General features: G+C 45.4%; 1 protein-coding gene across 1 annotated transcript in view; it reads left to right on the forward strand.

Annotated features, from left to right (window-relative positions):
• The window catches only part of PLCH2 (phospholipase C eta 2), a 316564-nt gene that overhangs the window by 199853 nt on the left and 99272 nt on the right, over positions 1–17439 (forward strand). The window contains exon 3 of the mRNA XM_048824566.2: positions 16009–16155. Within this exon, the coding sequence (XP_048680523.2) occupies positions 16009–16155 (147 nt within the window). The remainder of the gene's footprint in view (positions 1–16008; positions 16156–17439) is intronic.

The raw sequence follows: 17439 nt of genomic DNA on the forward strand, positions 1-17439 counted from the left end.
ATAGACTAGAACATGGGTGTCAAAGCACCTTTCAGATCCCAAAGTATGTTACAAAACCTTCCCATTGAAGTCGGTTGTGAATTAGATACTAGTTATGTGCTGATTAAGTAAAGGCAGCAGCTCCTGTCATTACATGTATAGCACTTTAAGCATTAGTCTTGGACACTAGGACTTCTGCTGGTGAGTGAGGGAATGTAAGGTGTGACTTGAGTTCCCTACTCACTTTTTATTGTTCGGGGGGTGGGAGGAGTGATGGACAGCTAAATGCAAGGGGTTTCTTAATTGGTCAGGGAATAGGACCTAGGGTTTAAATCTTGCCTGCAGGGCAAGATCATATGAAAGAGGAATAGATGGGGGATGTTCTTTAACAGGCATATTAATGAAGGAGTTCTCTTCTGTAAGATGGATGTGTGGGTAATATATAAGCAACTGTAGCACTTGGTTTATCTCTTTTGGGGGGGGGGGAATATGTTGCCTTTAACCCTCTATCCTCTTTGCTCCACGCTGTCTGTACTTGCACAATATCCTGCCGAAGCCTTTTCCCCCCCAACAAGGCACTCACCAAGCCATTAGAAAATATAAGTAAGACTCTGCAGCACTGAATAAAAGAAAGTGGACCTTGTCAGCTCATCCCACTCCAACAGAAAAGGGGTCAAAAGCAGGAGATGCCATTAATATCTGGCTGCTAGTGCATAAACTTGGGGTTTTCTTAACCTCGAACCTCTCCAGTTCAGCTAGAGATCCTCCTTGAATAAGGAGTGAGCCACCCAGCCTATCCATAACCAAGCCCCCATTACTGCAGAGTGGGCCATTGGATCACTGGCTGTTGAAAGTCTTGGATGACTGATTTCAACTGTATCCTTGCTATCCATCAGTCCCCTCTAGATTCAGATAATTTATTATCTCACCAAGTTTTTTGCTATTCCACAGAGGATAATTACTCTGGGGCTGCTAGATGACCAGGTGAGGCTTTGAGGGTGCGGTTTGGTCCCATGTGCATTGCCTGTTTCCTGGCGCCAATCACTTGCTTATTGGCAAGTTTTAGGATTGTTTCTCCTCTTCCAACTTAAGAAATAGTGTTGTCCTCCCAACCAGACGTGTGCTGTACTGCTTTCTAAAGGGAGAAAAACAGACAATGACTAGTTAACACCACACATGCCTTTTCTACTGGCCCTTGTAACTTGAGGCATGTGATAGGCACGCGGACTTAATGAGCAGTTGCCAGCTAGTCCACCCATCCAGCATTTCTCTGACTCAAACCTCTTGAAATTCACACCAAGGCCTTAGCTACTTGGCTTATTCACAAGACCTCATCCAGTTCTGGGAGAACACTTCCTCCAGGTCTCTGAGACACAAAAAACTCTAGAGACTAACCAATTTATTTGAGCATAAGCTTTCATGAGCTACAGCTCACTTCATCCGATGAAGTGTGCTGTAGCTCACGAAAACTTATGCTCAAATAAATTGGTTAGTCTCTAAGGTGCCACAAGTACTCCTTTTCTTTTTGCGAATACAGACTAACACGGCTGTTACTCTGAAACAAAAAACTCTGTTCAGCTTCAGCTCATCACTCAGGTTACTTTATTAGGAATAAAGAAAAGGAGTACTTGTGGCACCTTAGAGACTAACCAATTTATTTGAGCATGAGCTTTCGTGAGCTACAGCTCACTGAAGTGAGCTGTAGCTCACGAAAGCTCATGCTCAAATAAATTGGTTAGTCTCTAAGGTGCCACAAGTACTCCTTTTCTTTTTGCGAATACAGACTAACACGGCTGTTCCTCTGAAACCTTTATTAGGAATGTAACTACTCTCAGCCCAGGCTGGCTAGGTCCAGACACAGTTGGTTTATGTACAGGGTGATACCACACTTCCAATTCATGTCACACACCCCACAGTTTGTTAGTAGCAAGGAAAGATGTATATATTTACAGTTCTTCCATGTAAAGACCAATTGCTTTGCAAATTGCGTAAGGCAAGCCTATCAGCTTAGAGTGTTTCTGCTTACTTTGTTTTGTTTGTTTCTGCCTCCTTTATTTACTCTTTATTTACTCTTCACAATAGTTTCTAGAGCTTGTTCAGCAGTTACTCATTCAGGCATGTCTTGTCTTAACTTGGGCCTGCTCATGTCTGCTAAGCCAGCCCTACGTACATACGGTTGTGAAACCTGCTCATCTTGTCAGAGAAAGCTCTCTAGTGACAGAGGAGCTCATTAGAAGGAAGGTTTAAATAATCTCAAAGACAGCTGCTCACTAATACCATGGCTCAGCACTGGCTCCCTCCTCTCTAAACCACTTCCTTTCCTGAAGTTCTTGGTGGTTTGACCAGTAGGGTAATTAGGATAAATCCTTCCTATAAGAGATAGGCCAAGTGGAATGGTTAAAACCAGATTATGCCCTGTGTATGTGATGAAATAGTGTGTGCATATCATTGTCCTCTTCCAAATGGAATTGGAAGCGCTCAGCTGTGCCACATGCCCTATTCTGCTAGAAGTTAGCTTGTGATCATGGAGCAGGTTGACTGGAGTTCTATCCCTGTGGATGGCTGAATGGCCACACTGTGCAGCCCAGTGACAACTGTGAGATCTTGCATAACTCAGGATTTGTCATAATCAGCCTTGGAAAATTCACTAACCTAGGCACAAAATCTGCTTACCTGGCCTCCACCATTACAAGAAAACTACTTAATGAAAATTGCCTCCATTTGTACCCTCCAAAAAAAATTATTCACCCAAAGTGAGACTGATTAAGTAGAATTTTGCAAGGCTCAGCTCAATACATACTTATCTATTTTTTATTTATTTATTGTAAAATTGGAATTTCCCTGTGTTTCTGTCAAAGCTAGGATGTGCAGAGGCTGTTAGCAGAAATACCATGCAGTAGACTAGTTACTTATAACATTTCCAACTTTTGGCTGAAATCAGGAAGCACTGAAAATCTCCAAATTTATGGCTGTTCATCTGAAGCGACCCTCTGGAGGTTTTCCCTGTCACGAATTCCAATGCTGAAGTTGTCTTAGGCTGCAGAATGCACAATGGAGTGTGTCGGGTTTCAGCTGTAACACTGCTCTCAACGGGACTGCTTGCCATTTAAATTTGTGCAAATTAAAGAGGTGTATTGTGTGATATAACTGAGTCACTTAGGTCAGCTCTGGCTCTGTGTGAGGTTGCCGGGCTTTGGCTTAGTTCATGCGGTGTTAAAAACTGGGTGAATGTGTATGAGACAGTAAACAACAAAATCCCCACCTGCCATGGGGAAGATATGTGGCTTCAAGCATGACCATGGATTGATTAGAGTGCTTAGCGCTGCTGCCCATCTGGTGTCGCAGTTTGTAGTCGGATATTACTCCGATTGTGTCCATGTTGAAGTTCATTTAAAGACATATAACCATTCTAAATGTTCGAGTTAAGGAAAAAGCAGCTTATAAACTGTCATGGTATTGCTGTGACCCAGCTGGTCTTGTGAAAATGCCTCCTCAGTCTGTGAATTCATGAACCGGGGGGTGCAGGAAACTCAGCCATGACTCTGCATGTGTCTTCAGACATCTGTGGGTACTTTTCCCCTGGGAGTTGATGGAGCTGTGTGAAAGTGACAGCGCCAGGGAGCTTTTAATCTGAGATAACTATTCGGTATCCAGACTGGGCCTAACATACATCTGTTTACTTAAGTGCATGATCCTGGTTGCTTTGCCCAGAAAGGAACTAAACTAGAAATACAACCAATTAAAAGACTTGGTTCCCTGATGACATTTCTTTTTCCTTAATCCACTCCCCCTCATAGCAAGGGCTGCAGCACTGACAGAACCTGTTCCTCTGAGGGACCCAGTGGCCAACTCAGTGATGGATTTGTCACAGGCACGTGTGGTGACTTCCCCTGAAGTCTCTTGTAGAGAGAAGTTGGGACTCTCACAGAAAATAATAAATTTAAAAAAAAACCCTTAATGTTCATTATTGCTGCTGGTGGTTCCTTCTGGCTCTGTAGCTCCTGGAAAATCTCAGTTTGTGCTGCCTGGTGTCACCAGACAGGGTTTTCCCAACTCCTGGCCTAGATTGGCGAGGCATGGAGTAGATTGTTGTCTACATTACTCCCCTTTCTGTGAGACAAAAGGGTATTGGAATGGAGACATGCAGGACACACCACAGGGGAAACGACTCCAGGGCAACCAGCCTGACAGAAGACAGGCTGAAACTAGGAGATGCTGCTCTCCTTCGCTGTCTGAGAGGCGCTTGCTTGCATTCTCAGGAATGGGAAGACAGTTTCTCCTGGGAAAAGGCAGAAGTGGAAACCCTGTGTTTTGAAAGCTTGAGCCCCTCACTAGTGTCATGACTTTAGGTGACCAGGTCAATCTCTCTTGTGCTCCTGGCATGACTGTTTCTGCTGTGAGAGGGTAGTCAACATGGACATGATTTTGGGTAGGTGGGGTGGGGGAGGGGGAAGGGAGGTGGACCTGGATCTGTGCCTTAATTAATTAGAAACGGATTAGAAAAGTATCTGCATTTACTGATGGTGGGTTTTAAAAAATATATATATATTTCCCCTCTATCGGGTTTCAGAATCTCTTGTGTCTCTTGGCTAAATTACCGTCTCTCATAATTATTCATTTGAAATGTTGCTGCTTGGAAACTCTTGCATTTAACGTCCTAGTTTTTTGATTACACATTTCACATGCCGCCACTTCTAAACAGGCTCTCTTCTCCCTCCCCTCCAATCTCTCTCTTAGATTTACATAATTTCTGTCACAGTTGGGGTACCCACCAAGCTGTTAATGGCTTTAGTTTCCAGTGCTCTTCTGTGGGTCATGGGGTCCTTGCTGTCCCTTGGAGACCTGTAAAAAGCCGAGAAGCTACTTGGGCTGTATTTCTGGCTTGGAAGTTCCAGAAACATGGTGAATTCTTCTTTGTTCTCTTGAAACTTTTTTTGGGGAGGGAGGGGAGATGTGTCTAGAAATCTCATGAAGCATCAGAACCAGCATTTTGGAGATACCCCCAAGCATTGATGGGTGAATCATGTCACGTACCCATTCACCCTTCGGGATCTCCATTCCTTGTCCTTTTCTTACATGATCCTGGTTTATGTACTGTATCTTCTCAAAGGTGCTCGTGTCTCTCTTAGGAAACTACCCCTTTCCTTGACTCTTGCTACAGAAGTCACTTAGATTAAGACTACCCAACATCACAGCGCTGCTCTTGAAGACTTTAAAGTTCTGCTGCTAGCTACACCACAGAGCAAAGTTGGACACTTCCATTGGAAAAAAAAAGCAAACAAAACTCTGGTGACTGCTGGGAATAATGGGAAGTCTCTAAGAGTGCAATAGAAACAAGGCTTTAATCTGTGCGTTGTGTCACTCGAGGAAGATTTTTCTAAGGATGTTAAGTGAGGCAAGAATAGAAACCCTTTTCAATAGGCTTATGTCTAAGTACTTCAGCTCAATATGCTCTATGAAGAAGTTGGAGGAGGGATTTTGTCACATTTAACCCTTTTTGGTTTCCGATCTCCTCCCTGCATGGTTGGCCAGTGCCCGCCGTGGGTGATCAGTGGATGGAGGGGTTTTTGTTTGCATTTTTTAAATATTATGTTTGTTTTTGCTGTCTATGTGAGCCTCTTTGTAAGTGGCCTGAAGGACTGATTGATTGTCAACTGCAGTGATTACATTGATGGAAAGCTTCCTCTCTGCTTGTCTTGCAAATCTGTTGTTAGCTGTATATGAAGATGGCTTTTTCCACACCTCATCCTCCGCTGGGTTCAAAACCACCAGCATTTCTTAGTTCTGAGCTCTGGAAGTGCCAAGCCAAACATCTGAAGGCTCTTGTTCAAGAGCCTGCCTATAGGGAGGGAATTCTAACTCAGGACTGCTGTCAACTTAATATCTTGCGTAATGCTGCTATAGGAGCTTTGTTCCACCTCCCTCCCACCCCGTGCCCAGATTGATATCACATGAATGGTTAATGCTGAATCTAGGGTGTCCCTGCTGCAAATGTTGCTGCTTAGAAAGAGTGCTGCTCCTCGTGCATGGCGAGCCGGCTCCCAGGATTTAGCACTCCGAGCACTGCAGCCCGTTCTTCTCCCCGGGGATTCAGACTTGCCGTGGTAATGGTGCATGGGAATGAAGGCGCTCGATGGGACACCCTTTCTTTTCTTGGGAGAGGAGGGGGAGCAGGTGAGCACAGTCCTAAATCTTAGCTCAGTTCAACAGGCGCCATGTTCTATAACACCCCACCAGGTACTGTGGCACAGGCATTTCAGATTGTTTTACACAAACACGAGTGCAGACACTGCACGCTCAGCTAGCAGTGTAGATGGTGAGGCAAGAAGAATGCCTTGCACCCCTGAACCGTCAGGTGTGTTCCCTAAACGCTCAGACAGTGCTTCCCCTGTCTATGCTGCTGTTTTTAAGCAGCGTAGAGTCCTGCTACCAGAGCTTTTCTCTGCTGCCTCCACCTTGCTGGAGCCTTTCACTGTGGCATGCAGCTGCAGGCACTCTACATGTTGCTGCAAGCATAGATAGGGCCTCAGGTGTACTACGTCTTTGGTACCACCATCAGTGTAGTAGCTGAGCAGTTTAGTCCTTAATGTAGTTACCCTACCAACAGTGCTGTGTGGCAGGGAAGTGCTATTTTCCCCATTGTACAGATGGGGGAACTGAGGCCCAGAGAGGCTAAGGAGGTTGCCTAGCAGCACGTAGGAAGCCTCTGGTGGGGCAGCGAATTGAACCCAGCTCTTCCAAGTCCTAGACTAGTGCCCTTACCACTGGGCCGTTATTCCCCTTAAAAAAGATTCAAGTGTCTTTAGAACCAGGCTGTGTGGATCCCTGCCTCTTTCTCTCCAAAGCAGCAGGTTTTCATCCATAGATCTCGGAGCACACCACAAAGGAAGTCCCCATTCCTCAGATGGGGAGCCTGAGACCCAGAAGTTGGGAGGGGAGTGACTTGCCCAAGGCCATGCACTTAAGCCAGTGGCAGAGCCAGCTGTAGAACCCAGGTTTCCTGACTCTAGTCTGGTGCAGTATCCACTGTCTCTGTCCTGAGAAATGACATGAGGCAGCCGCAAGGTGTTTGTGGCAAGCTCATGAGCACATACATGTGCTCCTCACCCTCCCTCCAGTCCCAATCAGCAGTCTTCCCCCTGTGCTGTGCCAGATTCTACTCAGAACAGATCTCCAAGCTGGGAAACCAGCAGTCCATCCCAACTTGTGACCCTGTCCTGAGATGTGAACTCTGGACTTGAGGCAAAAAGACTGTCAAACTCCTCCTTTTTGAGAGTCACTTCTTTCTAGGTTTAGCTATTCCGCAGCTCCACTGAGCTGTGAAATGGGGAGTGGAGGATATTTTAGGGAGTGCTGCTTAATATGCAAAGGTCTTGCTCGGCACCCAGAGAGGTAAGTGGATCTGTTCTTAAACAGAACTGACAGGCAGACCCCCGCCGTCACCGAAGCCATAAGATGCATATTACACTCCCCGTCTGGCCCAGGAATGGCAGGAGTGAACTGGGTGCATATCCATGATCTACTGTAGGCAAGAAAAACTTGACACCGTTCCAAAAGGTGAATGCAGCTACTCTGAAGATTTAGGGAGACGGTTCTCCTGGAAGGTTCCCACTGGATGAGAAATGGCAGCTTTATGGTTTAGAAGAACCTTGCCAGTTTTGAGCTCTGCCTTTTTCCCGGCACTTGGAATGCTCTTTCCACGCCCCGCTAGCCGTGCTTGTGCTGTGGTGGCTGGCTGGTGTCCTGAGCAGGCGTCTTTTGGGGGCCGTCTGTTCGTTAGGGCTTGGCACTCTTGAATGGGCAGTGCAGTTGGAGAGAGGCTGCCAAGTTAGACTGGAGGAAAAATAATCGGAGGTTTTGTTGTGGTGGTGTTTTTTCCTTTTCCCTCCCCCTTCTCCTTTTTCTATGGCTGCAGAATGTGCCCCCTAAATGCCATGACTGGATAGGGCAGAAGCCAGAGCTTTAGGATTAGTGCGTAGGGAGGATTTAGGATTACAGGCGGACATGTATTGCTGTGTTTGGATTGTGTGTGGTTTCTCCTGGCCGGAAAGAAATAGTCTTCCTCTTCTAAACATGCCAGTTAGAATATTCAAAAGGCCCGTCTGAGGCTTGAAAGGGAGGAAGGTTTGAAGCAAGGCTTTGAAAGAGCTACATGAGAAGGGCATGTGAGCACACAGAGATGGAAAGAGAATGAAGAACTCAGGCACCTGGATGGACTCGTGGCGTGGAAGATGTTCTGAACGGTGTCCTTTGTGTTTATTCCAACAGACATTATTGTTCATGGGTGTAGGAGGTAGAGGCTGATCCTCACAGGAGCGAGACTTCAAGTGCTTTACAAATCCAGCATGTGTGAGGGATAAATTCACCTGTGTGTAAAGTCGCAGCTGAAAGGGGGAAGCGTCCTACAGACTCCCGACAGCTGAGGGCTGGTGTAATGGCGCGCTGGGTTCCCAACAGCTGATGACTTTTGGAAGGGAAATAAAAATATGCTTGAGAGGTCTTTCTGTGCGCCTTGAATGCATTCTTCCAAATCCTGCCTTACCTCATGGGACTATTGGAGCTCCTCGTGTCCCCTCTTTTTAAATAGCAAACTTGAAAAACACCTTCTTAACTACGAGATTCAAAACCAAAACCTCGTCATATAGAGTGACAACTGAATGTATTTTAATATTCAGTTTTGCAGCAGGTGGGAAGAGTCTAAATTAAACCATGAAATTGCTGTGTAACAAAACAGCCTGAAGAAACATCGTACTCTTTACTTCACTGATTAGCTTGAAGATTTTTTTTTCAGATTTTTGTTTTTGTTGGTTTTTTTTTGTTTATGGTGGTGTACTGGAAATTGCAACCACAGAACATTGGCCTCCGCTCGGGGGAAGAGCTGCCTGGAGCCCTGGCATACAATTCAGAAGCTCCCTTTTGTCTCCAACATGGACACCTCCAAATCTCCCTTGCTTCAAAATAAGTTTTCTGTCGCCCGCTTGGCTGAGGAGTTTTTCTGGATTGGTGGCAGCATCGTGGCTACGCCGAAATGGAAAATGGGCCAGATTGGTAAGACAGGGAATGTCAGAGTCCCTGCTGCTTAATTGCACAAGATAATAGTATCTTAAAGGCTTTCACATTTACATCTTATTTAATGACAGCTTTGTCTAGCCATAGCTGGGGTTGGGAGGAGGATGTTGACACACATTTGCAGAGCATGCAGCCCCTATGTTCTTTTATCTTTCATTGCTTTATGAGTTCCTGGCATGTCTCTCTCTTTTATTGTGAAAGATTCAAGAACTTTTGAATTATATTTTGACTCTTGATTTCATTTTTTTTATGACCATCTGAATAAAATGTGTATGTCTTAACACACGTTGACTTTGAAAATCCCTATTTTGCCATAGATTCCCCCCCCCCGAACACCCCCTCCGAAAAAGTAAAGTAAGTTGGTTGACTGGGCAGATCTGGTGTTAGCAGCAAGAGTTTGTGCAGTGTGAACCATTCCTCCTGGCTCATCGCTTTTCACAGTCTGTCCACTTTCAGCAAACTGAATCCTTCACCGTTGTAAATTTGAAGGAGCCGTGTTTAGAAGGAGCCATGTTGCCTTTTCCCAGATTCAGATCCCTTCCTGGGTGTTTAATTGTAAGTGCTGATAAGCTGTGGCACAATCCTTTGACCTCAGGATTGAAATTCTGTACTAGCTGGATGAGGTAAGAGCACTTTATTATTTAGGGAATAAAAAGGGGACACCTGGCTAGAAATGATATCATAAATATCTGCATGGTACAGTATAGTAATGTGATAGAACAAACAAAGCCTCCTGTTACATTGGTGCATTGTCACTCGATAACCGTGGGCTTGCCCAGATGTAACTGAGACTCTGTAGAAAAGGGGTTTGCCTACAGAGCCTTCTATTACTTACACCCTTCAAAGATCTACTTCTTAAAAGGAAGCCTGGGTTGGGGCTTGCTTGAAAACTGATCAGAGCTAGCTGCTTCTACTCTGGCCAGAACCACCGTCGTGAGTGGAGCACAGTGCTTCGGCAGCACCCCCGTCTGTAGGTGGGTTGAATGGATGTTAACATAACATAAGAGCATAAGAATGGCCAAAGGTCCATCCAGCCTAGTATCCTGTCTACTGACAGTGGCCAATGCCAGGTGTCCCTGAGGGAGTGAACCTAACAGGTAATGATCAAGTGATCTGTCTCCTGCCATCCATCTCCACCCTCTGACAAACAGAGGCTAGGGACACCATTCCTTACCTATCCTGGCTAATAGCCATTAACAGACTTAACCTCCATGAATTTATCCAGTTCTCTTTTAAACTCTGTTACAGTCCTAGCCTTATAGTTCCAGTCCAGAGGAGCAACTGCAGAAGCAACAGGTTGCCCGTAAATTAAGCTTTTTAATTTTTGCAGCGTTTCCAGTGTCTCTTTTCGCATTAACCTCTTTGTTAATGATTGTGCGCTTTAATAATGGAAGCATTCCAATACACTCTGCTTTGTATAGTACCATTTGTACAAACACTGCCCATCCCTCCACTTGCAGGTTTAAGCAGCCAGTAACTCAGTTCCCCTCTCCCTGATGTTTTAAGGGCTGTCTGCCCGGGGGAGGAGAAATGGGGTTCAGCTGAGAATTGAAATGAGACGTGAGTCAATGCAGCCAAGAACTTCAGAGGAGAAGGCTCTTGCACCAAGGGTGACGAGACAGTGTGCAGGGACAAAGGAGACCTGTTTATCCAGCACTGAGGCAACAGAGAGGCAGGAGTACAAAGAGAAACCAGGTAGAGGGAAGCTGAAGAAGTCTGAGAAAGGCAATTATTGAGCTGGGTCCTGGAATCAAGTGTGCAAATTGCTATCAAGGCAGCCCTCTGTGCCTGGTGCAGCTGTGACTTAAGTGAGTCTCCTTGGCTCTGCCGACTGACTGTACCAGTCACTGCAACACAATAGCCTGCTCTCTGTCTGAAATGGAGTCAACCCAGTGAACAGCAGCCCATGCATTGTGTAAAAAGAGATTTTCCCTCTCTCCCCGAATGCTGCAAAGAAAAGCATTTGCAGAACATCTGTCCTCCACTTCCATTTGTGTGCAGAGCCTCAATCGCTCTTGATCACAGGGGTAATTTAAAAGAAACAGGCATAGCTATGACTGCTCACCCATCAGCATAGGGGCGTCTGCTGCTAGTGGGAAAAGCCCACTCTGGAGCCAGTGGCAGATCGTCACGTTTCTGTAGTAACAGAACTCAGGGGTGAATTTCTGCAGGGTAAGAGTGAGTGGAATGCAAGGCACCTTACACTGAGCACTCTAAGGTGAGTTGCCAGGGAAAGGACTAGCTCCCAGGAAGCCACTGTGCCGCTAGTGGGTTGGCTTTTTAATATGTCCTCCAGTTCTGTGGCCCTTCAATGGAACAGAATTCTCAGAGCTGAAGTAGGATACCGGGGTCTAAATTGTATGTGGGCCTCGTTCCTCCTCCCCCGTGTAAACAGGGACTAATGTCGCTGAGGGCAATGAGACTGCAGCCGTGTACAGCTGGGGTGCGCTTTAGACCATGCAGGGGCTGCTTCGGGCTGGCAAATGTCACATACTTGGAGATCCCTGAAAGGGAAATGAGACTCTCGTTAAGCAGGTGCTCTCTCTGTCTCCGCCACCCCCTGCAGCGAAAAGATGAGCCGTTGTCATGCAGGATGCAGAAAACATGCACTTTGTAGGTTTCCAAGTCAGACTCTGTTAACAAAACTGGGCTGAAAAGTTCAGCAGAGCTGTGAGCGGCTGGGCTTCTGACCTTCCTAGGGAGCCTGGCTGTGCTAGCAAAGCTGCATGATGCACCCTGGAACCGGGCCAAGCTGTGTTTCTGAATGTTCTGAGAAAAATCTGAGCCCAGGTGTGAAGATACCCAACTGCTCCCTCCCCTCTGCTACCTTGCATCCAGTACAGGCAGTCTCTTCCCCTGGCCCCCCCTCCGCCCCCCCCCCCCCCCCCACTGAAAGCAGTAAGAAAAGTTACAGTGTTACAGTGGGGAGATTTATATTTTCTCTACCTGGGTTTCTCAATCTGTAAAGTAGGGCTGCATCCCTGTGTCACAAGAGTATTGTGAAGCTGAATTAGCGTTTGCAGGAAGGTGCTGCGGGGGTTTAGTGAAAGGGCAGAAATGAGCAGTTAAGGAAGGTAGCTGAGCTCTGAGCGCATAGGAATATTTATCCACCTTCTCATGACTGTTCTCATACATTAAGATTTTTCTACCTGTAACTTTCCTTGGTATAAATACCACCATGGAGCTCCTTTCCGTAGAGCTGCCACATCTCCTCTAGGGGAAGGAGCTCTTCCAGACCTTAGGAGGTGCCTAAGAAAGGAGTGTAATGTATGTTTGGGCTCCCCACCCTACCCCAGAAATTCCTCTGCTCTCTCTACCACCACCACCCCCAAACCTCCCCAGGGCTGCCTTCTTTCCACGTTAGTAGGAATTTGCAGTTGTGTGCACCCGCAGGATGCTGCACCGCCGAAATGCTTGTCGGCGGCATGTGTGGCGCCCTCCACAGGCTTCTGGGAATAGGAATGTGCTGTTCCCACAGAAAGGTTGGGGACCACTGGTCTAACCTAAAAGAGCCTTGCTCCCCCTGCCCCCCTTTGAATCTTGGCTTCTTTTGAGTCAAAGTCAAAACATGGCCATTGAGCGAAACTCTTATTACTGGAGCTCCTGCACCAATCCAGCCGACTGGAGGAATAGATATTCAAATACACAAGAGCAGTTAGGCTCCTGCTCAGATTGACTTTCAATAGCAGTTAAGTGCCTAGCTGTCTTTTTTCAGAGTAGCAGCCATGTTAGTCTGTATTCGCAAAAAGAAAAGGAGGACTTGTGGCACCTTAGAGACTAACAAATTTGTTAGAGCATAAGCTTTCGTGAGCTACAGCTCACTTCATCAGATGCATTCAGTGGAAAATACAGTGGGGAGATTTATATACATAGAGAACATGAAACAATGGGGGTTACCATACACGCTGTCTTTTGTGCCTCTGAAAATCCACTCCATGAATAACAAATAAAAGTGTTGCACAAGAAACGCCTCTGTGACACTGGATGGTCTGGGTGTTAAACGGATACAGGTGTCTTTACTTGTGCATTGGGTGCAACATTTGAAGATTTTTCTTAACTTGGAAAGAATCATATCTTTGTTCCATTGCTTCTCAAACAGACAAAAAGGAATTTCCGAAAGAATATTGCTGATAAATTCACATTAAGCTTGTTCCAGATTCTTTTCTTTCTTATTCATTTATTTTTATTTTATTTATTTATTCTATCCTTTCAAATCACACCAAAATATTTCTCATTTCTTTCTTCTTTACAAACTTTGCTACAAAGTGCAGTGCACATTGGAGTACCCTGGTGTGCTACCAGACAAGTTAAGGACTGCAAATCAATCTTGCCTCTGAACTTCCATGCATTTTATGCAAGAAACTTCTAACAGCTTCATGTTTTCTCCTGATCTTGCTCTAAATTATGGGAATGAGTTTACCTGAGACATGCCAACATTTGGGAACAGTTTTAGTTTTGCAAACCTAGGGGTGGTTCTGTTCTACTCCACTTATCACCATGGTTCTCAGATGTGGTTTCTCTTCTACCACAATCTGCAGATGTCAGGGTGGGATGGATAAGTGTTTGTCTCCTAAGCTTTAATGACTATATTAAATAGTATTGGACCACTAGACTTTAGGCTCCAATCTTGCAAATACCTAAACAACACGAGGCGTTTTACGGGGACTGCTCATGTGCTAAAAGTTGACTAATTTGTGTAAGCGTTTGCCCGATCTGGGTTCTAGACTTCAAGTGCTTTTTGGGCAAGGACTGTCTTCACTCTGGGCCTTGAGCAGTACTCAGTATTCAGTCAACATTTTAATAAAGTGTTCCATGAACTCCTATTTTTCAAATCCACATGAAAACAGACGGGGGGGATGGGTGGGTTTTCTTACTGCTTTTCTTGTACTGCCACCTTTGTTTTCTATTCTGTATAGGTGCTCATCACTGTAGTATCTGAGTGCCTTCCAGTCAGGGCATCAAGCAACACGGCTAACATCTGGCCTGTGTTTTGTTCTCTCCTTAGGAGAGTGTGCAGTTGAGGGGTTTTTTTTTTTGTTATTTATGGTTTGGATTTTTTTAAAATATATATTACACACCTTGCTCTGTTTGTTAGAGAAGGCAGGTCAAGGAAATGTGCATGGCACTGAATAGAAGGCAGACCGGTTTGGATCCTTAGTCCCTGGGGCAGTTCAGGCTAGTCTTGGGCTGGCTCCCAAGAAAGCTCTGTCTCCTGCACAGATGAACTTTATTTACCCTAATGGTAGAAAGTTCCAGTGTGCTTGAGGAGCGAAGCTGTCAACCACAATCTTCATCCTGGAGCTTTAGTTGATCTTTTAGATACCTTGTGCCCAGGCCATTGAGCACCTTGAACTTGATTAAATATTCTCGGAGAAGCCAGCTTGTGCTGCTTTTTGCTATCCGACTGTCACAGCTGTAAGCAGACCAAGTTTAATGATCCTCTCTTGAATAGTTCAGCAGCAGATGGGAGTGCTTTATTGTCTGCTGGAGTTCAGAGCTCGGAGCCATAACCAGAGCATTCAAAGAAAGGCAACTGCATATTTATCTTCAAAAAAAAATTTTTTTAAAGTATTAACCCTGAAGCTGGCACATTAGAAACTCCCTCCATTGCAGACTTAGCCACTGCTTCGTATTGCTGGTTTTTATTAATAAATCTGTTTCATTTTTATCTACGAACTTACCTTAACATTGGGCTCAGATGGCCCATTAACATGAAATGAGCCTGAGAATATTGGCATCTAACTCACAGCAGTGCAGAGAGTGATGCATGTTGGGGTTTTTTTTTTTTTTTAAATCTTACAGAAGTATATGATGCATAAGGAGAATGAGCATGAGTATTGATACTGTGGTGAGCAGCAAACAATTACCAAGCTCTAGTAATAGTCACTTGAGCATCAAACTGACTCACGGCTTCCGCTGCTCAGTTCCTAATGATGGGATGCAGGAGGTAGCAATGGTGCAAAGTTGGTTTGTTGCTTCTTCGAAGAACAGAACATTTAGGGAGATGGAGGGAATTGTTTTGGAATGCTTTGTTCAGCTCTGCGTCTCTCTGGCTATCGTACAAGGCACTTAGCATTACACAGAAGATAACTGCAGACTATTTTATAAGAATGTAGCCTCTGAGGCTGCCTTCGTCTTAGCAGATGGCCCTTTTAAAAAATAAATAAATGAATTGAATCCAGTGTGTGTTTCTAATAACCTTTGTGCTGTTAATTTTTAATGCCTCCCCTCTATAGTGGAAAAATGGTTTTTAGTTCTAAAGCAATTTGTACGCTAAGGACTTTTGTGAATTATTTATCAGGTTCCAGAATATTTGCTATATTCTGAGTGGCCAAGTTGGGTAATTAATTTTTTTTCCCTTTAGTTAATTGGGCTCCGGGTAGGCAGGATGCTAATTCAGCCACTTCCCAGGAAGCAAATTTATTTCTAACTGGGGATGCTGCTGCCCAAAACTTCTGACTTTGTAGTGAGAAATGGTGGGGAGGAGGGGAAAGTTATCTTTTTGTTAAAGAGGCAGTTGGAAGTTTAAAGGTCAGCTCTCAGCTGGTCGGTGTAAATCTGTGTAGCTCCACTGATGGTAACAGTTATGCCAGTTTTACATCTGCTGATCATTTGACCTAAAGGTTGAAATTCCCCCGCCATGCAGAGGGTCAGCAGGAGGCCTAGACATCATAAAAGTCCAGCTTAAGTGGTGCCTAGTTCTTGTGCTGACCTCCTGTGCTAGTGTGGATTCCACCTTAGATGTGGAGGTGGAGCTTTTCAAAGGCACAGCTGGGAGCTGTCGGCGAGAAGGGACCCCTGTGATCATCTGGTCTGACTTCCTGTGCTACTGAGGCCAAAGAACCTCCCCCTTTGACTTCCTGGGGCAGTTGAGTGCCTAACTGCACGTTGTGCCTTTCAGAATTTTGAAGAATTTCAGTCTTGTGTCTAACTCAGGCTGTCCTTTATTTCTCTCTCCAGTGGAAAGATGTATGAGCTGCATGCAAGCTGGTACCCAGATGATCAAACTCCGGGGCAGTTCCAAAGGGCTAGTCCGGTTCTATTACCTCGATGAGCACAAGTCGTGTATTCGCTGGAGACCGTCGCGAAAGAATGAGAAAGCCAAAAGTAAGTGCCGGCCACCGGGTCTTTCTACTGAGAATGAGAGGTTTGCGTTGGCACTGAGCAGCCGACATGAGGGATTCGGTAACATGGAAGATGACCAAGGCAAAAGCTGTTGCTGGATTGGCAGGACTGTGCCTGACTTGTATGAATGTTAATAACACGTCTGCTAGTTGAGGGCTAAAATAACCCCACAGACTTGGAGATGAGCTCCAAGCAAATCCTATGTGAATAACCCCAGATTTAGGAGAGTCTGCAGTTTGACGTTTGGGTCTTCCCTAGAAATGTCTGTGGGAGAAGGAAGGGATATTCCCTCCCCTCCACATCCATATCCCATGTGGCACAGCTAGCTAGCTGTATTTATGGTTAAGGCAATGTTCCTCTGAAGCACCTGCTAGTGATCATTGCTGGAGACAAGATCCGAGGTCACGTGGACCAGTTGTCTGATGGGTTGAGGGAGCTCTGGTAGGGTTTATCGTGCACCAGAAGGGTAATGATTATTGGTTGCAAATAAAGACCCCCAATCCTGCAACCAGGTCTATGTGGACAAAACCCCATTAGAGTCAATCAGGATCCATTTAGACACAGGGATCTGCCCTTGCAGATCATGCTGCATATTCTGGCTCCAAGAGCTGATATGTCTACATGTTGTGTTGTATTAGTCATCCTGAGAGCCCCCCACTGAAATCGGGGCTCCATTGTGCTAGATGCTGGAGAAAAAGATAGTGAAAGGCTCCCTGCCACAAGGGGCTTGCAATGAAATCGACAAGACGGATGAAGTTTGGGAGCCCCACCCCATCTCCCAGTGGCCTAAGGGTAAGGGTTTTTACCTGTCAGGACTTTTGTTCTTTAACTGGGCCGCTTTGTAATATTTTCCCCAAATGTGTGTGCATGTGTGTGTGTGTTTTTTTCAGTGTCTTTTTTCACCAGATGGTGGCTGATCCACTCCAATGAACATATACATGATTGAAAAGCAATGATTGCTTCACAGACACGAGTTGTAACCTGCACTAAAACAGGGCCTTCAATTATTTGTTTAACAAGATGTGTGAAACTGTGCTGGCAAGGAAATGCTGCAGAGAGGTGTCTGACAACCATCATGTTGAGGGGAGGAGCAGGGAGACTGAGATCTTGGGGACCAAATTAATCTTATTGTTTCCCCTTTCAAAACTACAAATATGAATGTAAATGTTGGCACAATCTGCATCTCTGCTTGTGACCTGTTTGTTGGTATGTAAAGATGCACAGGGAGGACACCTAATCTGAGAGAGGTGCTGGCATAGTGGTTAG

Source organism: Caretta caretta, chromosome 18, assembly GCF_965140235.1.
Source record: "Caretta caretta isolate rCarCar2 chromosome 18, rCarCar1.hap1, whole genome shotgun sequence".
Lineage (NCBI taxonomy): Eukaryota > Metazoa > Chordata > Testudines > Cheloniidae > Caretta > Caretta caretta.